At 48.0% G+C, this 23,408-nt stretch overlaps 1 protein-coding gene and 1 long non-coding RNA gene across 2 annotated transcripts; one reads left to right on the forward strand and one right to left on the reverse strand.

Annotated features, from left to right (window-relative positions):
* Positions 1-1,434: 1,434 nt before the first annotated feature.
* On the reverse strand, positions 1,435-5,890 carry SIX2 (SIX homeobox 2). Its single transcript, XM_085054999.1, has 2 exons — positions 5,204-5,890; positions 1,435-2,641 (listed from the first exon to the last, which is right to left on the reverse strand). Exons 1-2 carry the CDS (start codon positions 5,761-5,763, stop codon positions 2,338-2,340), a joined length of 864 nt encoding a protein of 287 aa, XP_084911125.1. The 5' UTR covers positions 5,764-5,890; the 3' UTR covers positions 1,435-2,337.
* Positions 5,684-21,593, forward strand: LOC146439314 (uncharacterized). Its single transcript, XR_014850747.1, has 3 exons — positions 5,684-5,764; positions 14,734-14,850; positions 15,324-21,593. It is a non-coding gene; the product is annotated as an uncharacterized LOC146439314 (long non-coding RNA).
* Positions 21,594-23,408: the final 1,815 nt, after the last annotated feature.

Below are 23,408 nucleotides of genomic sequence, written 5' to 3' on the forward strand. Positions count from 1 at the left end.
TTAATTAATTCTTTGCAATGTTGCCCCACTGCGTGTGTTATTTTACAGGGAGCAGAGATCTTCTGTAGCTCTAGGAAGCAGTGGTTCCTCTACTTGCAAAATGTTTATTTTCAAAGAATTAAAATTCATAGCTAAAATTATTAGATGCCTCTCAACGGAAATAACAGGATCTGCTATTTAGACCCTAATGCACGTAAGGCCACACTGGTGTGCTCACACAGCACAGGCACCAGCCACATCATCTCTGCTGCTGAAAAAATCATCCCAGAGAGCAGAAGTGGGGGAAACATAAACTTGAATATACCACATTGCCTCCCATAAAATATTGTACCCCGCTGCACCCCAGCATAACAAGAAAACTGGATATATAACCGCTGCTAAGGAAGAGCTTTTTTCCGGAGGCCGAACCTCCCCATTACCGACATCCACGCATTCCCTTCTACAGACTTTTAACGGGACCTCAGAGAAATGTGCTTTTAGCGGACACCCGCAAACGCAGAGAGGCGCTAATCCAGACCCAGATTATATCAAATTAGGACAGTGCCCGCACAATACTCCCACTGATTGAAATTTCAGCCAGCATCTGAAACCTGGGCACGATCTTTGCTGATCTACACATATTTCTATCCCGCTTGAAGCCATATCGTTTTCTCGGTTTATTTTTCACAATAAATTAATTTTAAAGAAAAAAAAAACATAAAGAAAAGTATAAAACCCTTTGCAAGATCTGAGAACATTTTAAGCACATAGCACATTCAGCCGAATGTCTCTCTAGCAAAGAGAGACAGCGAGGGTGGAAGCTGCAAGAGTCCTGAGCTCTTTTAAGGGGGCAAACTGACAATGAACTTGCATGTCTCTTTTGCTACCTGGTTCTTACAGGAAAGGAAATTAAAAAGAATGGAAGAAAAAGGAGAATAATAGAGAAATCCCTTTCCCAGCATCAGTCCCGCAGGCGCTGGAAAGGCGTTTGCAGCCCAGCCGTGCTGAACCCCGGAGCTGGGTCTGGCCGCGCTCGGTTTGCCCACTCGCGCTCGGGGCGAGGTGGGGGAGAGAGGGGGAGGCTTTCTGCAGGGACAGGCGGACGCCGGGGTGGAAAAGCCAGCAGCCTGCACTGCCGTGCCCTCCGGGAGCAGGTGGGCGACCTCTCCGCTTCCCTCAGGGCCCGCACCGCCCGTCCTTCCTGTGCCCTTGGCTCCCCGCTCCCGCAGGGCGACACCAGCTGCCCCCGGCGCACGCCGCTTCCCCGGACCGGGCCGGCAAGGGCCCCGTCGTGCCCGGGCGCTGCTCCGCGGTCATCCCAAGCCGGGCAGGGTGGCGGGGCTCTGACCACCCGACACCGCCTTCCCCGGCGTCCCCAGCAGGACGCCTGCTCCGCTCCGCTCAGGGATGAGCCCGAAAACACCCCGTGGGCGAGTGAAGCAACCATATGCCGAGTTAGATTTCTAAATTTTATTATAAAATAAAAGCAGAAATATTTTCCAAAGAATGTATTCACATAATATAAACAATAAACAAAACTAAGGTGAGTGACTTGCGTTTGATACTGTCGTTTAGGTCTAAACTTGAGCAGCAATTCCTCTTTTCTCTTTAAAGCCCGCTTCAGCCCGCGTTCCACACCGAGAGGAAAATCTACCTCTGCCTTCCTTCGGGCCGGAGCCGGGCCGTCACTTCCTTTCCCACCCAGCAAATGGCGAAAGCAACACATGGACAAGGCCAAAGAAGCTGTCTCTCTGCATAGCATCAGCTACAAGAAGGTTACAGAGTCTGCCTAGAGCGCGTGTTGCTGCTATATCTTGACTACAACTTTTGTGTTCTTAGTTGAAATTGTACATCGTACACCTGCCACGGATACATAACTACAATAGAATAACGGGAGCGGTGTGTAACTTTCAAACAGGCATGGCAACAGCAGCCTTGCGTTCCCCTTTCTTCCCCACCCCCCCGAAAAAAATAAAAATATTACGATGTGCCTCTTCCCACACAGACCGGCCCGATCGAATGACACCACTGAGAGATTCTTGAAGCTAAGGCTGGAATGAGCTGCTACCTCGATCAGCCTTACAGTCTGACGTGAAAATCACGGCTCCTGTCCAACAGTCCTTACACGCCTGAAACCGCCTGTAAGCAACCCTTAAGGCTTTTCACAACATCAGCTACCCACAGAGGAGTCCACTACCTTGCAAACCTGCAGCCAGCCTGCTGCCAAAGGGCACAACACATCCAATAAGGTGTTTGTCATTGCTTTCAAAGTCCCTGGTAAGATTAAGGAGAAAGAAAAAAAAAGGAAAAAATTGAGTAAAGGAGGGCTGGCGCAAAGGAGGGAGCGTGTACACTGTTTTAAGAGCCCAGATCGACCAAGTTAGATGACATGGGGTTGAGAATGGAGTCCTGCAAGCTGTGGTGGTGCATAGGGTCGGCGCTGGGCACGGGGATGGCGCTGGGGCCCTGGGGGTGGCCCAGGCCGTGCAGGGGCTGCAGCCCGGGGTTGGAGCTGAGCAGCAGCGCGGGGCTGGAGGAGGTGTGATCCGGGGTCCCTGACGGCGTCTTCTCGTCCTCTGAGCTCCCCAAAACTGTCTTATTCCCGTTCATTGACGCCGAGAGCGGGTTGTGGCTGTTGGAGTTGGAATTCTCGTTGTTTTCCCTATAGGAAACACAAAAGAGGGAGGGAAATCACCATGTGGCCGTCGCTCCGGGGTGCGCACCGCGGGAGCGGGGGCTGCGGGGAGCTGGCTCCGGGGAGCAGCGAGCCGAGGGGAGTGCAAAAACAGTAGGTTTAAAAACTCTGCAAACCTCCAAGGCCTATTCATCTGGCACTTAGGTCTAAGGTCCGCTGTGCTTGTAAACAGAGTCTCCCACTAGCCCAGTGGAAAGTGTCACTTTGCCAAACCGTAACTTTCTGCCTCCAAAGGGTTCGCACAGCGTGAGGAGCGAGGCGGAAGGGAAGGAAGGAAGACATTACCAATAAAATCCCCCCAAAAAACCCCAAAAACTTTTTAACTTTAAAGCTGCTCTAAAGCTGAAGAGAAGTTCGGCCATGATTTCTCCTGGGAAGGCCAAAGACCGGCAAGCCGCAGGCAGGATGGCTCCGTGCAGCACAGCAGCCTCCTGGGCTCACATCAGGAGGGAACGTCTTTTGCTTACTGGACGCCTGGTTTTTTTTCCCCTCGCCCTGAGCTTAAAGCTCAAAACATAGCCCAATATGGATGATAAGGAAAGCGAACAGAGTTAACCCGCTGGTTTCCCCGACCGTCTCGGGAAATGCTCCGCACGCCCGCCGCTGTTCCTCCGTCCCCTGCTCGGGCGGCGTGGGCGCAGCCAGGATAGCCCTCGCACGGCTCCGCGGCGGGGGCAGCCGGCACCACCGGTGCGCCTGCCGACAAAGGCTCGGAAAGGCTGGACATAGTTGCAAAATTCATCACCGGGTAAATACCAAGAAATCGCTGGAGGCTGGCCAAGCCCTTGCAGATATACCTATATATATATATATATATCTGTATAGGGTTTTTTGGCTTTTTTTTTTTTCTGAAATGTGAGCGGCAAGGGGGGGTCGGGGCTGTGGTCCAGGCAAGGCTTACGCGGCCTCCAGACATAGCCCTCGTAGAAATACTTTAGACATCGTTCTGCCTGAAATACTGAAGGCAATGCAACTCTATTTAAAAGCTTCTGCAGAAGGTTTGAAATACACTAGCTGGTAGAGGGGCCCTATCCTGCAGGATTTGGTCGAGAGAAGTTAAGCTATTGCACTAAAGGATTTTCCTCACTAAGGGCTGCAGGATGTGGCTGGAGACACTTAGTGCCAAAAAAATAAAAGTAGACAAGAACAAGAAAGCTCTGTTTAAACAAGTTTCCTTGAGTGGATGGCAATCCCATGAATGATCTGTTTTCCAACGCCTGAAGTGTAATATTAGGTTGAGTGTATTTTTCAATGTCAAAAATCTTATTTGTCTCTTGAGACCTTTAAAATTTGATTCCCCGGGAGAAAAAAAAAAGGAATGGAATAAGTGTAACTTTCATTTCCTTTGGATATTTGAAGGTAAGTCCCTGCTATCAGCAATAAAAAGGATCTCTAACATCTCGTAAAACCAACACTTGTGAGGATTTGAAAGAAAATTAAAGCGTTTTGGGAAATGAATAGAACAAATCTGTGCCCGAGCATACCAGGCTGCACAGCAGTACGGCCGCCGCGCTGCCCGTTTCCAAAACATGGTTGGTAGAAACGAATGACAGAAGTCTCCTCGGAGGCATGGATCTACATGAGATTTCTGATCTGCTAATTAACCGCCCAGACCATGGGATCATACGATTGCCTGTACGGACCGGGCAATTCAGTGAGCTAGTAAACGCAGTAAGAGGACCCTTTCTGCTTCTTCGAACCTTCCTCCCAAGGCACAGGGACTGCTGATGGAAAAGTCGTCCCGAATAGCCGGGGAGGTAGGCATTAACCTTTTCCCGGCGATTAATGGTCCATTTACTCCGCTTAACGTGAAAAACACAGACGCAGAATCACATTCGGCCTAAGAACATACACCTAATGACATGCGTTCATGAGCACCTTGCTGGGTAGCAAATAAGAACTGCAATGTCATGAGCGAGGCAAGAAGTTGCTCCACTCAATCATTGTCCAGGTCTCCTGCCGCACGCCAGGAGCCGACGATAGAGGACACATTTACAGCCAGCGTTCAGACCCACGCGTTCCAGGCTGCCCCCCGGCTGTCCCTTTCTGCACCGGGGTAACCCTCAAGGACACTCCGAGCTGCACGGGGCGCGGAGCCCTTGTCCTTGGGCCCCGCAGCCGCCGGCCTCTCCCGACGGGCCGCAGCCCCGCACAGGCACCTCCGGCCGCGGAGCCCGCTTGGGCTCCACGCCGTGTTGCGGCGGGGAGGAGGCGGCAACGCTGCTTAACCAGGAGTCGCCGCCGACCGTGTGAAACGTCCCTGGCAGCAGGGGCTGCCCCGAGGCCGCCCCGCCGGCTGTGCGGGGAGTGGGGTGTCGGCGGGGAAGGGGTCTGGGCCGCCTCTCCCGGGGCTACTTTTGGCGGACAGACGCCTTCGCCGAGCGCCCAGCTCGCTCGCCTCTGGGCGCCCCCGAGGCGGAGAGCCCATGCCCTCCCAGCGGGCCTTCCGCAGCCGGAGCCGGGGCAGAGCTGGAGGCTCGGGACGACCACTGGGAGTGGGGAGCGGTGGGGAGCCGTGGGGAGCCGTACCTTTCCTTGGCCTCGGCGGCGCGGTCCCGCTGCCGGCGGTTCTTGAACCAGTTGCTGACCTGGGTGGTGGTGAGGCCGGTGGCCTCGGCCAGCTCCCGCTTCTCTCGGGGGGACGGGTAGGGGTTGTGGGCGTACCACTCTCGGAGGACGCTGCGGCTCTTCTCCTTGAAGCAGTAGCTGGTCTCCTCGCCGTCCCAGATGGAGCGGGGCAGCGGGAACTTGCGGCGCACCCGGTACTTGCCCACCGCCCCTAGGGGTCGCCCCCGCAGCTTCTCCGCCTCGATGTAGTGCGCCTTCAGCCAGAGCTGCTGCAGCTTGGGGTGGTTGTGCGCCGAGAACTGGTGGCTCTCCAGGATCTTGTAGAGCTCGCGGAAGTTGCCCCGGTGGAAGGCCACCACCGCCTTGGCCTTCAGGACGCTCTCGTTCTTGTGGAGGTGCTCGCAGGCAGGGAGGGACCAGAGGAACCGCCCCAGCCGCTCGATGTTGCCGCCTTGCTGGAGCACCTCGCAGACGCAGGCCACTTGCTCTTGGGTGAAGCCAAAAGTCGGGAGCATCGACATGGTGAGCCCTGCCCCGCCGCGCGCCCTACGGCCGCATAGAGGAGAGCGGCGCGGGGCGGCGGGCAGCGCCCGGCATGCGGGGCCGGCCCCGGGGCGGTGGCGCCCGGTGGGGCCCGCTTGGGCGTCACGGCCGGGCGCGGGGGGCCGAGGCCATCGGCGGCACCCGGCCCCGGGCCGGTCGCGGGATCCGGGGTAAAAATGCGAAGAGCGACGAAAAAAGTCTGGAGAACCCGAGAGCGGACGGCTTTTCCCCCCGGCCGCCGCCTGGTTTTTGTAAGTCCAAGTTGCGAGAGTAACTTCGTGCCTCTTTTGTCTCCTATCTGCAGCGCTCGCAGCGGCCGCGGCTCTCACACCCCCACCCCCCTCGGCCGCCGGTTTGGGATCTCCCTGCTTCCCCCCCACCCCCCACCGCCAGATCCCACATAATATAGTGGTAAAGCCCTGCTCACTCGCTCCTCTCCCTCTCGGAGTTTCCCCCCCTTTCTTTCTCTCTCTCCTTTTTTTTTTTTTTTTTAATAATATTATTCTAAGCTGGCATGAAAAGTGATTATCCGCGCTGTGATTGGTCCGGTTATCTGACCCGGGGACTGCCAGGAGAAGACAATAGTTTTAGTCAAATTATTTGCCATGGTGACGCTGTCAATCAGGGGTAACCCGATCTGTTTTGAGGTGGCTCCCCGGCTGGGTTGACAGATTGCTCAGATCCACTCAGAGGCGGCCCTGCGAGCTGAGATATTAGCTAGCGAGGGAGAAATTTCCGTCGTGATTGACGCTGCAGGCGCCCGTCGGGGGAGAGGGGGAGCGCCGAAGCGCAGGGCGCGGAGCCCGAGCCCCTGCTTCTCGCCGCGGGGCACTGGGGCGCGGCGGGACGGAGCCGCCGTCCCGGCTGGGCCCCGCCGCCGCGTCTGGATCCCGCAGCCCCATCCCGGCCCTGCCGCTCCGGACAGCGGGCTTTGCCGTTCCTGGCACCCGCGGCTGCAGTGGGGAGAAAAGCCCGTATCCGGCCCTTGCAGGAAAATGTCTTTCTCAATGCGTTCCCTTATAGCTCCCCTCCCCAGCGCCCAGTAACCACTGTTGGAGAGTTTTATAGGGAAGGGGCCTCTCATGTACAATGGAGACCCTGTTCATGACCTGGGATCCCATTACACGCTTCTCGTACCTGCCCGGGAGCGAGAAGAAGGCACGATGATACGGGGCCGGAGAGGGATTGCCTCTCCATGAATCGCCGGCCGTGCCCCACCACGCTCCAGCGTCAAGGGCGCTGGCATTTGTGATCACTGGACGCCGGACATTTACTTATACTCGATTTCCAAGAGCGTGTCGGGGTATTTCATCCAGGAAAGGAACACGTAAAAGTGTGAAAGTCAGAAACACTTCGCTTGATTAAACGGACCCTTATCACCCACGCGTGCCCTTTACACACCGCGTTTTAAGACTACCGACTCTGCGGGGCAGGGACCCGTATCGTTTCCTGTCCCTTTTCGGTCTACACAAAGTGAAAGGCGAGTGAGAGAGGTTGTGCAAGCTGGAAGGTCGAGGGAGAAGGTGCGACGAGCGGGTGAAGGGAGCCGCGGTGCCTCCTCGGGAGCGGCGCACGGGGTGGCGGCCAAACGGGACCGCCGGGGCGGAGGCTGGCGCCGGGGATCGCCCAGGTGAGGGCACTCGGGAGGAGCCTCCCGGCCACAAACTGGGGTTGTTTCCATGGCCTGTTATGTTCCCCTTTTGCTGAGAAATAATAATTAATCCCACAAGCTCTTTCTACGCTGTTTGCAGTCCGGACAGGAGAGGTCTCTGCGATTGTGGGTTCTTGCCACGGTACCTTTTTAGCCGCCCCGGCGCGTCAGGGATTTAGGGAAACCACAAGAGACCGGACTGCGTCTCCTCGCCTCGCAGCCCGAGCCCCCGCGGCGGACGGACCGAGTCTCGGTGCCGGCCCGGGCGGGCGCAGCGGCCGTCCCCGGGGGAAGGCGAGGCTGGGGCGGCGGCGCGCAGCCCGGCGGCTCCCGGCGGCGGCGGCTCCCGGCGAGGAGCCGCGCCAGGGCTGCGGCCAGGGGAAATGCGGCGGGGGAGGGAGGCAGGAGGAGGAGGAGGAAGAAGAGGGCGGGGTAGGGGGGCAGTGGATCAACCGTGTCCAGCTCCCAGCATGTCCGAACGCCTGTGCATATCCTAGGCGTACGCCCGTATTTTCTCGAGTGCACTCCGCTGTGGAAGCTGTGTTTCCTACCTGTCCGTCCGGCCTTTTCACGAGTGCTGCCATAAGGAAACAGTGGCAAGCGGGCGGTTCCCGCCCTGGATCCCCCGGGGACGGAAAATAGAGGCTTCTTTTTCAGGTCGAGAAAAGAATAGCTCAAATTCGTTTAAAACAAAATCGGGCATGTTGGCGACGGGTCGGTAAAGCTCCCTTTCATGATGATCCCTCCGTTCCTTTACAAAATGAGCTCTCGACCGCTTAGTGCCTCGATTGCGGCCGATCTCTGCAGAATTCAAACTGTGCTTGTTTGTAAACGAAAGCATCCCGATCGCAGCGCTTCCTAGCCAACCTAAGCGGCTAGAGAGCTCACAGCCGCAGCTGTAGCGAGCAGTGACGGGACGGGACAACCGCTCTGCTTCCAACGTTGCTCTGAGCAAAAACGGCAACAGAAACACAAATCCCCTCTCCCGTCCCCGACCTCTGCGCACACACACCGTGTGCCTTCCGCTCCCTCCCGCGACGGGGACCGTGGAAATAATGAAAATTGCTAGCGAGTCCTGAGCTGTCTCCCGCCTCCCCGCTACCGTGCTCGGTCGCCCCACGTTTTTTGGGGATATACCGGACTCCCCTTCCTCTCTTTCCATCTCTCAGCCACAGTGGTTGAATGTGAATGGGAGCAGCTGTTCGCCCTAGCTGGAAAGGAGATGTCAAAACCTGTTGCATAGATTTAGATATGGAAAGAGTTTTCTTAGCACTCTAAAATGTGAGTACAGAGTTTACACGCCAGCTCCTCCGTAGGCGCTTTCACTTTAGGCTGACTTAGCCAGGCTGCAGCTTGCATGTAACGTAAGTTCACTTCCCAGAGAGCTGGGCAGAGGCAGGGCTACCCCCTTCTCGGGCACCCTGTATCAGCTTGCGTCCTAGAGCAATTGTAAATTAGTGACATCTGGATCCAAATTCTGCATAACTGCTTTTATCTTTAGGGAAAGAGAAAAAATTTCCTACATGCTAGAAGACGGAGCAGTCACTGGCTGAAAGGCGCGGCATGAGGCGAATCTCATTGTAGTGTCTTGAAAGGGAAACAGGCGATCAGGAGAGGAACCTTTTTTTGGCATTTGCGAAGGCTCTCTTTCCCTGCCATTATATTTCAGAACAGGAGGAGCGAATCGCCTGCTCACGTTTGCCCCCGGACCGACGAGATTGTTTTGCCTGGCTGCTGCCAGCTCTCACCCGTTTAGCTGCCGTGGAAGGTTTTAGCTGAGCCCATCCAAATTTTTGCCCTGCCCCGTTGCCGGGGTCACTCTGCCGAGGGCCCACTCGGCCTCATCCCTCCGAGGAGCAGGGCGAGATCGTCAGTGTCAACATAATTTTTGGGAAACAGGAGTGACATAAAAAGGTGGTTTTTATCGCGACGCTCCTTTCATTAGCTGTGGCACAGACTGGCTGAGGAACGGGGAGTGGGTCGCCGGTTTTCTTCCGAGGAGCCTTTCCTTGCACGGAACTGCTCCGTGCCCAAGAGTGAGTGCCAAGGTAGAGCCGCAGTTGCCTAGAAATCGCCTTTTTGGTCGTACCTTCATCGTCTCCTTGTAGACAGCAGCCCGTGGGGGAGGCTGCAGGCCCGCATCGTTCCTGTTAAGGACAAGAGCCGATTCACCCGAGCTCCTGCCCCACACCTTTCTGCCAGCCTCCTGGACCACTGCTTTTGAGGAGCCCCTCATCCTTTTCATCGAGCTGGGCTCGGGACAAACCTGTCACAGGGCTGTGGACACGACCGCTCCTGCCTGCCAGCCTCGGCTCCACGCGTGGGCAGGGCAGGGAGACAGGGCCCCTCCAAGGGCGCTTTTATCGACAGGGGTAGCGCACAAATGATAAACCCCACAACTTTCACATGCCAGAAAGAAACACATCTTCCCCGCAGATGTACACTACCGTGGAGAGGGCTGTAGCGAGAGCAACCAAAATGACAGACAACTCCAAGTTTTCGTTTCTTTCTTTCCTTTTCTTTTTATTTGCTTTTTTTTTAAGGTTTATTTTTTTCCCTTTTCCTTTTGGAGGGGCTGCAATATGCTTACCGCTTAAAACCGGTGCGGTTTATCGAGACTGAAAGCCTACCGCAATTAAGCTGCTACTCCTGCTACACGTTTATTAATTAATTTATTTTTTTAAAAATTAATCATAGCGACCTTTGCCGCGATGCTGGCCTACCTGCCCCACATCTCTCAACCCGGGGGCTCAGCTCAGTTTCCCCGGACTCACACATTTTTCTGTGGCGGGACTGGGGCTCCTTTAGGCGGCCAAAACTCACCCGGGATTCCCGGAGGCAGTTTTGCAACCCGGATCCGCGGCTTTTTTCCCCCAGCCTCCTGTTATTTATTCATGCTTTTATTTATTTTTGCGTTTTGTTTAAAACCCCGAATCTATCCCATCAGAGATAGCACTGAGTTGCTGTCTCGACTGAAAAGAAAGCACGGCAGACGATCACGGCACATAGCTAAATTAAGACAAACAATAATTGCTTGTTGTTCCCTGATTTGGGGCGAAAGGAATAATTCAAAGCTTTTGCTGCTCGCAATGCGCCGTTCCTCAAGGGGACGGCTCAAGGATTTCAGATATGTAGCGGGTAACTCGATTATGCTAACAAACTCCGCTTGAAAGAGAGCGCTGGTGGGTGCGGGGCGCGGAGCGGGGTGCTGGGCACCGGGGGGACTCTGCTGGAGCCCACGGGAGCGGAGCCTCTGCCCCACGGAGCCGCCCCGCTCCCCGCTCCCCGCTCCCCGCTCCCCGCTCCCCGCTCCCCGCTCCCCGCTCCCCGCTCCCCGCGCCCGCAGCTCCGCCGCTCGTCTCCAGCACGGAGCCGTTTGCCCGCCGGCCGGACCTGAGATGCTCGAATAACGTCTTCGAAAGAGATGTATTAATTAGGAGATGGGGGCCTGATGGGACGCGACTGAGTTGGCCTCGGTGAACCTTCCCGCCCCCGCCTCCCGGCCGCCCCCCGGTGAAATGGGACCCCGGGGCGGCACTGTGTCCCCAGCTCAAGGCGCTGTAACCTCCCGAGCTCCCCACGAAACACGATAGCCCCCCTAGCCGACTAAAGCGGCCGGTCCTGATTACTTTTGTATTACCCTTGTTCAATCTCGGGCGAGGGGCTGAAGTTTTCACTCACTTCTGCCATCAGCACCCTGCCGGCCGTTACCCCCAGCATCGATATTTATTTGGGGTGTTCCCCCTCCTCGGACGCCACAGACGGCTGGGGGGAGGACCGGGGGGAGCAGGAGGGGGGCCCTGGCCGGTGCCCACCCAGCCCCCGCCTCACTCCCGGCTGCGGGGACCGCCTCAGATGCTCCGCGGCACAAGGGGACTCTCTAGCACACAGTGTACAGCTAACAGACAAGACAACAACAACAACAAAAGACACATATGGTTAAAATAAAGAGAGAGAGAGAGAGAGAGCGCTTTCTGCCTTAGGGGATTGGCAATAACTAGCCAGAAATGCAGGGTATTGAATCTAAACTTCTGGTGGGCTTCTGCGGGATTGACAACTTAAATCACACTACAAGCATCAATTTGACAATATTTGTAAACTTCTTGTTTCCAGGGATCTTCTTGATCAGAGATAGACCAGGTCGGTATGAGCTCCAGCCACGAAGGTCTCTTTTTTTCCCTCCTCCTTTCCCCTCTTCCGAGTTGATGAATAGCGATCATGTTTCTTTTAATGGCTGCCCCCTATTCTCACAGCCTCCCACAACTAACCCAACAGCCTGTTTCCTCGACCTCAGTTAATTCCGCTGATTATTCCAAGATGATGAGGAAAGCACGAAGATTGTTCACTGTTCCTACCGATCCAAGGCATTTTTGTTACCATCTCCATCCCTGGCTCACGGGGATTTGACCGGGGAGTATTTTTAGGAAGAGGCTGCCCTCCGTTTCCTCCTGCTTTCCCCCGCCCTAGGCAGCAGACAGCCCCGGGGGCTCGGCCGCAGTGCTGTCGCTCGGTGGGTGCGCGATGTCCGCGGCGGGGATGGGGGATTAGCACTGCCACCCTTCGTGCAGCAGCAGCGGTGGAGCCGGGGGGTCCCGGGCCAGGGGCACCGCCACCATCTCTGGGCCATTCAGGGCAGGTGAACCCTCGCTCCCGGGGGACCTTTTCCTAAAGGGGAGCAAACCCCCCGCCGTCTCCTGCAGCAGAAAGGGAATTTCGCTTCTCCCTGTGGAAGGAAAGCGCCTTCGGCCCCACGGGCTGGAGGCGGGGATCCACTCCGAGAAACCTCACTAGAGGGCTCTAATACTCAGCAACGACCGCTGCTGAGAGGAAGCTAGGCTCGTCCTTAACATTCTTCAGTCTTCCAGATAGATTAAGCCTGGTAAAACCTTCCCCAGTCTGTCAAAGGTGATTCACAGATGTCATCATCACCATGATAAGAAATCTCTTATCTTAGTAGCAGCCACCAACCCTCTCGCCCACCTGCAAATAAGTGGAACACATGTCCCCTTCCTGGTGCATGATGATACAAGAGGATTTTGGGGGTCTCTTCCTCTTCTGTATCCATGGCAAGAGAAGGAAGTGCAGCCTCTCAAACAACCAAGGGCCCCAGACACAGGTATCCTTGTCAAAATTTAGGGACCAAGGACTATACAGAGATACGTCAACTTTTTTCCCCTTCGCTTTAGAAAGAGCTTGTGTAAGTTCTTCCATGGTCTGTGCAATGTAGTATGCTCATAAACATACCCATCTTTTAAATTCTGCAAGCTGAAATGTAATGTAGTGTTAGTAAGCAACACACAGAGTCAAATATTGATGGATTTAGCTGCAGTTTGTTCAGGTTTGGGATTTTTTCCCCCGTTTAAATAATTGCTATGATTTGCTGTTGGGAAAATGAAAACCAAATATTTTTGTTTGTTGTTGGGAAAATGAAAAACAAACAGCATAAATTAAAACTAAAACAATTATTTGTTGCAAGGAAAACTTCATAATATTTCAGAATGGATTCAGTTTCTTTCAACTCCCAGTGGTTTATTAATAAATAAGTAAATTGCCTTATTTGCAGAAATTAGGAAGTGAAATTCAGTTGCTTGTCATGTCCTGCAATTTTCTGAGAAGTTTTGTGTACAGATCAAAGCTGCAGGAACAGCTTTGTGGAAAACGAGATAGTTTAAATAACTTAAATATAATTTAAAAATGGATCAACTTTCCCATAGAAAATTTGTTACTTCTGAACTTGTGACAAGGTTTTGTATTTTCCTCTATGGATTGTTTCAACCTCATTTTTGCTGAGTTAATTCTGTCTCTGTCCTTTGATGTCTTCTCTATCTTATTTCATAGGTTCTTGAATCAGCTCAAATACGCTGGGGACCTTTTACTTCCCAGAGAAAAACCTGGCATCTCTTTTCATTCCTTTCTTTTTTTCATCAGTTTTATTTTACTTATAAACAAGGACTTTATTACTAGGCTAAGATTGACTTTGTTGCTTATTTAAGATGTAGAAAAGGCCAGCCCAGTGAACACTGAATTGATTTCAGTCAGCTAAGTCACTTCAGCAGGCGAGACTAAGACTCTATACCATACTGATTAAGAAACAATCTGCTGCTGGGGTGCCATACTCGTGTTGTGTTTCCTCCAACAGCCAAGTCATATGTGCATGGTGAGGTGCATAAGGACACAAAATCTCCCCTGGCAGTAGATGCTGATGGCAGCAAACACTGATGCTGCATAGTGCAAGGAGGGGACATGAGCTAAGCACACCATGTGGCTGCTACTGTGCACCCAGGCACGGCTTTGGTTGTGCTAGACAGCACCTGGCTTGACTCCCTCTGTCCTGCACTATTCTAGTCCTCCAACACTCTTCCAGAAATTTTTGCCGTCCCAAAAACTCTTCCATCCTCTGAGTCCACTCCCTCCTTTGGTTTCCTGTTATGAAAATATCACTTGAACAATTTACAATGTATTTCCTTACATTATCTCTGATACTCGGAACTAGAACACCTCAAGAAATAGCTTTTTTTTTTTTTGAACCACAGAGGTGCCAAAAGACCCAAAGACCTAGTGACAAATGCCACTTAGCCTCAGGAACAGAGAGGGGTTCCCAGCCCTATTTCATTTAGCAATGGAGACAGTTAAAACAAAATGGGACTTTGCAAAATGGGGCTTAACTTTGCACCATCTAGAGACTCAACAACTCTTGGTTCTTCTCACAGAGTTCAGTCACTGCTGCAGTAATTTGTAGTTGTTTCATTCTCACCATAACTTGCTGAAGAGTTTGATACAAGGGATAGGGCTGAAGATTTCATTGAGTGACAGTGAGCTGCAAAGAATGGGATTCTTGTGCAACAACAATTTTTGTATATCTGCTACCTGCTATGGGCAGAAAACAATAAGGAAATTACTATTTAAAGTGTGTGAATACACACACCACACATCTCTGAATTTTATGTATTTATGTAATCTGGCTGTTTTAATTAACATTTGTTTAATTTTAATTCAGGGAAACACAGATTGGAATTTATTTAAATCCAAGCCTTTTTTTAAATAGTAAGATAGCTACATCAGAGTGGTATAACCTAGCAAACATCACCTTAATTTTGAACTGTTTCTCACTTCAGTCATATAAGAGAAGTGGTGGAAGAAATGAACAGAACATGAGACAAACTGGACAAAGTCTAGGAAGAATTTTAGAGAATGAGATTATTTTTTCTCTCTCTCTCTCTTTTTTTTTTTTTTTAATCGACATCCTGAAACAAATACAGTTGTGGGTGAGGATGATATGTTCTTGTTTATTTTTAAGTGGAAGGAGGTTAGCAGCAGCATTTGACATCCCCTGAAGAAGTCTGAAAATTTGGCCTTACAGTCATCCTGAAGACAACTTCAGCTTTCAAGAAGAGAAGTAAAGAAGTATAATTGGGTGAGTTATGTGAATTATGATGTGGAAGCTGTAACATAATGAGCATGTTTAATGCATGTAAGGGAAGGAAATGTACTCAATGCCAAACTGGATGCCAGCTTTGTGGCTGGCAGAGGTGAATGAGTGGTATGAATACATCTAGGAGAGGGATGTGCCTGAAGATGGTTTTCTTAATCCGTCAAACTGCTCTTTGAGACATTTGAATATAGAGGACAAAGGCAGGGCCATTAGTTTAAAGGATCAGGGCAAAAAGAATGAACAAGGACTGCAAACTGAAAGGTCCAAGCATGGTCCAAGCTGCATCCCAGAGGGGAGTGTAGATATCACAAATGATCCAGGGATTGCTGGATCAGCCCAGAGTGACTGCAGAGATCTCTGGTCTTAAACAAGACAAAGTCTTCAGCTAGGTGAGAGGCTATTGGAGGGTTGGGACAGTATAAATTTTGCTGATAAAACATCTCTTTTCTCCACAGCTGCAGAATGGATGAGGATGTTACATCAGGGGGGAAGGTTTCAACTAGAGGCAATCCAAGGTGACAGAGTGCCCGTGGTCACCTCAAAATCCTCTTTGGCCTGGGACCTCGCACAGTGGAGTAAGGAGCCAGGAGCTCTCTTTATTTTTATGCACTCTTTTTCAAAGTCAATAGCTTTATTCTTTTTCTCCAGCTCCAGAAGGTTCTGAAAATCCCTGTTGGATAAATAATGCCAACTCCAAGGTAGAAGTGTGCAATATAACCCTAAAGCACATTGACTGCATTCAGGTAATTGGAGGGCTTATAATTTGCCTGACATTAGTGACTCATTTGGTTTAGTGTTTCAACCTCACATGGCAAAAATCTCTATGGTGATGAATGATGCATCTCTGACAGGATTTGGAGAACATCTATGGACCTTGTACCTCATTCTCATATTCCATAAGATGATATTTGCATAATCATTAATTATGCAAAGTATTTCACCTTGTAATAAGTGTCCAGAGACTAGGAAAGGTTTTGCTAATCTCCTACCTTAGCTGTGCGGTGGGAGAAACACCTTGAACACAAAAAGTTAATGGAGTGAGTCTCAACAGGTCTGTGAGCTCTGGATCATGATTCTGAAGCAGTTGAAAGAATAGTGGAGAAAGAGGATTTGCCATGAGATAAGAAGGATGTTTATGGAAGTAAAAGTTAGAAACTGTGTTGAAGAATGTCTCTCAGGCATCTGGCACACAGAGTGGCAGACAGTCTAGGATGACACAGATCTCAGCAGTATTTTGGAACTAGCATTGTCAATAGGAGGAACTGTTTCTGAAGAATGCATAAATCTTTTTTCTTCAGTGTCAGACAAGCATTTTAGGAAGTGAAATAACATTATTATTCTTAATTATTATAAAATTATATCTAAGATAATTTTAAATCTTAAATTGATTCTATTCCTTGGGGACAAGAAGATGAACATTTATATATTTGGTTACATCTCTCAGAGTACCCTGAAAGCATCTAAGAAGTGCAAGATTTTGTCCCTAGTGTGTCCCTGGATTTTGTTCCCTTGTGCTAGTTTTTCAAGACTCTGAAGGTGTTGAGATATTGTTGATATTCTGTAACCCTCATCAATTAAGCATATGTAAGTGTTTATTTTTCTTCTGAGAAAACGTATTTGATCTCTGGAGACCCATAATGTGATTCTTGCTCAATTGTTTTGAGCATAAAGGGCACTTTTCTAAGTGCTATAGAAGCTGCAAAGTTTAAATGATCATGATATGTAGAATTTGATGAAGCAGACACATTTCCTGCCATATGTTAAATAAACAACTAGTTACTGTGTACTGTGTGGTGTTACAGGTTGATAATCTGCTGCTGCTGAATAATATGATGTCATGTGAAGACTTAAACTATTTCCTTATATAGTCCCCAAGAAATAATATTTTCTTTGCCCACATCTGAAAATTCACAGGCAAATATGCAACCAATCAAATCTTGCACAAATGCTAACACACAGATGTGTGTGTTTCTGCATGGAATTAATGTATAGCTAGCAGAACTGTTGGACAGCAAAATCCTGTAAAAATACAGATTAGGCACATATAAGTTAAATATGTCTAACCAGTTCGCCAAGAATGTATAGTTTTATGAAATCTGTTTTAGGTACAAAAATCTCTGTATTTCCTTCTAAAAACTTTTCATTAGTATACAAAATGGAGAGTGTAGATTTCTGTAATAATCAGCAGAACCTTCCTATTTAATGTAAACAAACCAAAAGAACCATATGACCTTACTTCCAAGGGTCCACCCTTGCCCTCCAAACTCCCATTAGGAGTTAGAATTTGAGTAATCCCATGTTTGAATGATAAACTCTACAATAAACCCATCCAATTTAGCAACGATAATTAATAGTAATTTTATATGTTGGGTAGAACTTTTTGAGAAAGTCCGTCCAGTATTTGCTATGCAACAAAAAATCCAACAGTACTTGATATTATCATTTAGTTAAAATTTATGGTTTATACAGGGCTATTTATCTCTTCTTAAATGCAAAATATTGGGCATTCATGCTCACCTACAACAGAAAGATGAGTTCCTTTTCTGCCTGTAGGAATAATATGCCCCAACAAATGGGAGAGCTACCAGCAAACCCCATGGCAGCCAGTGGGAACTGGTTTTCTCCATTCCTTTGTGTCTGTGTTTTGAGCTCACTGTAGAAATGGACTCAGATATTAACTTCATATTAAGAAGATTCACTCTTCTGGACATGTCAAAATGTAATTTAGTTTGAATTGAGACATTAGGATCAAAACCAAGCAAAGCTGCAGGGGTTCAAATCCAGTCTAAACTCTGGAGTTCAAGGCAGGTTTATTTCATTCTAATGATGTGATCATTCAGTATGCTGTTTGTGCTCTTCTCATTAGTCTCTGATTCAGAGACCCAACATGATTACCTGGTGTCTCTTTTGAGAAAGGCTGAACAACCTTGCCCATGAAATTTCCCATTTCTGGGCTCACTCCACCACAGTGTACTTTTCATGGGCAGATGGTCATTGACTGATCACAGTACTTTCTGGGTATCTTCTGATGGCTGTTCAGCCCCAGAAAGGAAAAGGGAAAGTTGCCAAGTCCATTTGCTGTATGTGACTCCCCACTACAGTCACACAAGAAAAGGCTTTGCCTCTTTGACCTGGGCAGTTGATGACCGGGTTCTCTCTTCATGTGTATCCTCTAAAACTGAACTGTGGGTTGGAGAGGAAACAAGCTTAATGTGCCATGTGCTTCCTATTTGTTGAAGGCATCAGTGCTGAAGCTCTGTTGGCATGCTAAAACCCGAACATTTTTACAATGTAGCAGGTTATGGAAGCTGCTCTTGATAAATTCCAGTAACGGCATTTTACACTCCATGTGTTCCTTTCTGTGAATGACAGATTGCACTATAATGTCTCTAAAGAAGCTCTTGACAAGGGTGATTCAGGCACAAAGAAAGTGGAACATGTGTCTAATTCAGTGTTTCTATATTCCCTAATGCATTTACACAGGACTGTGATCTTGTTCTCTCTGATATACCAGAGCAAGAAAAAACACTGCTCAGTGTAAGTTAGACACTCCCAAATAACATCAGAGCCTCTGCTGATGCAAACCTAAAAAGAAACCTATGAATATGTTTACCTCTCCTTCACTCTTGACTGAATCTAAAGCTTTATGTAGAAGTTCACCAGATTTTTTTCCTTTTTAGCTGGACAGTAGGAGAAGGCAGACAGACTAGAGGTAGATGATATGACTTGTTAGATAGTAGGGATTAAAGATTAATCATTCTACCTAAGTAACTGCTAGAAGTCTTTGTGTTGAAAATAGAATAACTAGGTAAAAATAATTGACACACATTCTGTATTCTAAAAGTGTGTCTTGCAAGAAGATTGTTCATAATCTTACCCAGTAAGAATCTTCCAGGCATAGAAATTGCTGCTGGTTTTATCCATTTGGTGGAACCAATGAAAACAAATTTCAAAGGTATATTATTGTTTTTGATTGACTAATACTTAAAACAAGTATCATTAACAACTAGCTGCTTTCTAAAAACAGCGCACAGATCCAGTTGTAAATACTAGAAACACTGTGCCTGATTTGGAAACATTCAGAAAAATCCCAGCATTCCTTAAATGCACAGCTTTAACTTTGCTCCAGTCTGTTTTGTGGTTTGTTCTTCAGCCTTCAACGTGGATGCACGAGTTTCCATTTCAAGTTTTAGCTTAATGACCTCACTTAAGAAACAGGAGAAAAGGAAAGCTGTATGAATTAAACATTACATAGGATTTGGCAAAGTGCTTTCAGGAATTCCATAAGGAAGAGTAAAAAAAAACCCAATCCCTACACAGTTGCACAAAGTTAGCAGTAACAATGAATAGTGCTGTTGCCCTTTAAAAATACACACTTTTCAGTCTTGGCTGGTGAAATGCAGAAGCTTAATGTGGATTACACTTTTAAAAATCTTTCAACATCAAAAAATAGAAGAGCTGTAGTGTGTTTTTGTTTCAGAGTACTTTGCATGCAATCTCAAGATAAATTGGAGATACTGATGGTGTTTGTACCTGTGCCAGACGTTGTCGTTAGATATTTCTGTTTTGTTTCATCAGCCAGATGAACTTACCCAGGGACATTGATCAAATACCTACAGTTTAAAGAACACACTGTCAAATTAGTGGATAGAAAGAGCACATTATGAGAGAGAAATTATCTGGTGAAAGATTTAAAAACTGACTCACTTGTGTTTTGTTTCATTAAATGTGGGGTAGTCCCCTTTCATTTTCCATTTAGCATGAACATTCTTGTACTCCATTACAATATCAGCCTTATAAGAAACTAACTGCCTTGGGATACATATGAGCCTCCTCAGAAAAAATACAACTTTCCTTATTACAGATTCTAGATTTCCTTAAAATATAGGCCCTGGGCTGGCTGATCCCACAGGCCTTCCTGGAGACAGTCCCTTGCACTCCAGTAGGTCTCCCAGCTGCACAGTTTTGTGATGCACTGCAGGAACCTTCCCAGGTGGCCGGGTGGAGGCTGCTTCTCCAAAGAGAAGGGCTTGGGACAGCAAGGGGTGCATGCACCCCTCTCAGAGGCACTGAATGTATTCTCAAGAGGAAAATATAAAAATCCCTAGGAAAACTTTTCAGATACTGTCTTTACCCCTCCTCTCTCTTAGATACTCTTGGAAGAAAACCTTGATTCTTGCACTTAGGGTCAAGGGAGCAGCTCGTGATGGTGATGGAGGGATGACAATGGGGCTGGAGAGTGAGCACACATGAATTAGGGGAGACCCAGATGAGCAGAAAAAAAAAAGAATAAAATGGATTTTAAAAAGCTTCAGATGTTACAGCAGAGAGTATTTTATCTTTGTTTTGGTAACATTGGGTAATGTTGTCATTACCCTTGCTCTTCAAAGAAGCCCTTGCTCTTCAAAAGAGTTGTCAAAGATCTATTTTATAAAAATGTAAACAAGACACACACTAAACACATTGTGTTTCATGTTTTTTAAGTCTTTGTCTCAGTGGTAATTTCTTGCTGTCTTATTTATTATACCCTAAGTATTTCTAGATAGAAAATGTTTCTGTTTTCTGACTGATACCTGTATGATACCCATCTATTTCTGTCTGTATATGTTATCCATATACATGTGCAGAGCCCAGTGGACTCTGGAGCCCACTCCCATCCTGCACAGCAAGAGCAGGCCATTGCTGCCCAGGCAAGAGCTCAGACACTATTCATTTTCATCTCATTGGCAGATGCTGAAAGGCTTTGCCTGATGTTGCAAAGAAGCCCCAAGGTGGGGTGCCTCAGGAGAACCATCTGGCCATAACTGAGGCCGTTCCCCATGTGTTCTTGCCTGCTTTCTGCCCTCTAAATGTCATAGTGCTCCTGCTTTGGTGCAATATTGTGGTCCAAAGAGTGCAACAGGTCATTAAGTGCTTTGGTGGCTTGCTGAGGCCATGCTCCTCTTCAAGCTCCACACCTTAGGAGTTGTGAAGCTAAGCAAGCAGGCATGGAAAGGGCTCACAGCATGTTTTCACATGGTGGAAACCCAGTCTCATACTTGGCCCATTAGCCCTCACAGTCAGTTGCATATTGGAGCACCAGTGTGTGCTCCTTGCTGTGAGAGATCCTGGCAAATGGTCTCACTGTGCAGAGGAGGAGCTTCCTACTCTGTGTGGTACCCAGAGAGTTGCCGTTCCAAAGCCAGACTTCATAGCTTGGACTCACTCTTCCTAGAGAAAGTGCCCTGTATAAATTGTCAGCTTTGAAGCCAAACCCTTCCACACCTAGCTTGCACGGTAAATCAAGCTTTGGTGCTACTTTCCATCCAGCTCCATTACACAAGTAGTCTGATTTAGTTTTACATCAGAAATGTGTTTCAGCTAAAATGGTATTTTTCACAGAGTGGGGGATAAACATGACTATTTCATTTGCAAAGTGAAAGGCTATGAGATGCTAACAGACAGGCACAGGGAGTGCAGGTGCAGTTTCAAATCCCTGCCTGGCTGTCTCAGAACCTGGGCTTGGTGCCTGAATTCTCTCATGCTCAGATCTACAGCAGCACCACAACAAATCAGAACCTTCCATGAAAGCTTCTATTCCTCATATTAAAAAAGACCTTTCCATTAATGCCTGTGAAATTTTGCCCTACATCTTTTGGAATTGAAAAGAGCCAGCCCCCAGAACTTCTGTACCATCCTTGTTCCCCAGAAATGTTAATTCATCATTAAAATTATTAAACAGTAAATGGCTGAGATGTGTTATTACAAGCTTGAAGTATTTCCTTTGATTGTTTAAAAATCTCTGTTTTAATTTGAGTCATCTATTTTTTTTCCTTTTACAGTTTTGAGTGCTCTATCTTACCATATGTGAAACATTTCTTAAAGGTGTCAAAGTGACTTGTCATGGGTTTGGAATGAGAACTAAATTAAATGTCCATACTGTAGCATACTTATATAAATAATGAGATATTCCAGTATAAACCATTCATTTGGCAGTCATTTCTACATCAGCAAGTACTAAGTGCTATAGAATTCCTGCCTAACTTTGACACATGCAGAGAAAATCAGGAAGGGAAATGTGTGTGTGTGTGTGTGTGTGTTTAGAATTTTATAGAAAAAGACAGCCCCTTGTAATCTGTTGCCATGAAAGTATTTCTAACATTTTTGGAAATAGTGCAAGGAGTTTAACAAAATACTCTGGATTCACAGCAGAATGCTGGAGCATTCATCTGTCTCCCACTGAACTCTAAAACTTGTTTCCATAATTCAGAAACAGAAATGGATAAAAAAGACATGAATGAGCACAGGAATGATTTATTATGGGTGACATAGTGTCACTGCTTTTAAGAAAAAATACATTAAATAAGAATTCTGCACAAAATAAAAAAATGTTTCCTATTGAACATTGCTCAGAATTTGCTTATTAGTGTATTATATCACCACATTGCCAGGTCTGGCATTTCTCATCCAAATAACATTTCAAAGTGCCAGCAAGACTTGTGGGCTGGTGAGCAAACCATGTTAGGAATAATGCATGTACAGAAACATGACAGCAGCAAAGTTAATTTTGCTGGGATTCTGGAAATAGTTAGCACTGGAGGGCCCTTTTGTCTTGCATCAGCTTCCCAAACTTGCATGGCACCAGGCTAACAATAATCAAAAATGGATAATAGATACTTAATTCTAAGCTGTCTTTCAAACTGCCTAGCTGCTTTAAACCAGTTTTTAGGCTAAATGTCTTTCTCACTCAAAGGTCCATGCACTCATACTTTGACAGCATACATGGTAAACAAAGCTTTTACTCCAGGTGAATTTTATCATCAGGCAAAAGGCATCCACTCTCTGTTTTCATGGCATCCTGGTTTGATGGCAGCAGATCCTGTGCCTGCAGAAGAGCAGATCCCAGAGCCCCAGTCTGACAGAGATGGGCAATCTGGCCCAAAGCAACCACAGGACTTTCTCAGCATTGAAGACACACTTCTAGTTTAAGTCTGAGATGTGCAGGTTGGGACATAGAGGGATTTTTCACTGGCAGCAGGCATGGCATACCTGTCTACTTGTCTTTATATTTGCTCATGATTCATCTCCAAAAACTGAAACTAATATCTTGGATGACCTTTGAAATCTCTCTGGATTAAAAAATAAATAAATCACCAATTCCACTATTTGTCTACGCCTCAGTGACTTAAAAGATTGAATTTTTTTTCCACTTGGAATCAAAGATCATAGATATAGCTATTAACTTGTAGCTTTTCAGAGATTGCTTCATGCAAATGCAGAAAAATTTCTAAAAAGTTTGTAGGTGCATTTCAGTTAGCTTCAAAACATGGTTAGTTACATGAATCCAAAAGCTTCCAGCAAAGAATTTGATCTAGTCTCAGTCTTCATTAAGTCATGTAAAACAAGATCATTTTTTGTCTTTATTACAACTGACAGCAGAAGTTTATGGCCAGGAAGCACAAGCCTTCCACTGCATTCTTCACAATTGTGTCACCAGTGTGTCATGAAGAGAAAGAAATCTATCTGTGGTGGAATCTGGGGAGCTCCAGAGTCCTAGCAAG

This window comes from Lichenostomus cassidix, chromosome 3, assembly GCF_008360975.1.
Source record: "Lichenostomus cassidix isolate B80296 chromosome 3, HeHo_3.0, whole genome shotgun sequence".
NCBI classification, from domain to species: domain Eukaryota; kingdom Metazoa; phylum Chordata; class Aves; order Passeriformes; family Meliphagidae; genus Lichenostomus; species Lichenostomus cassidix.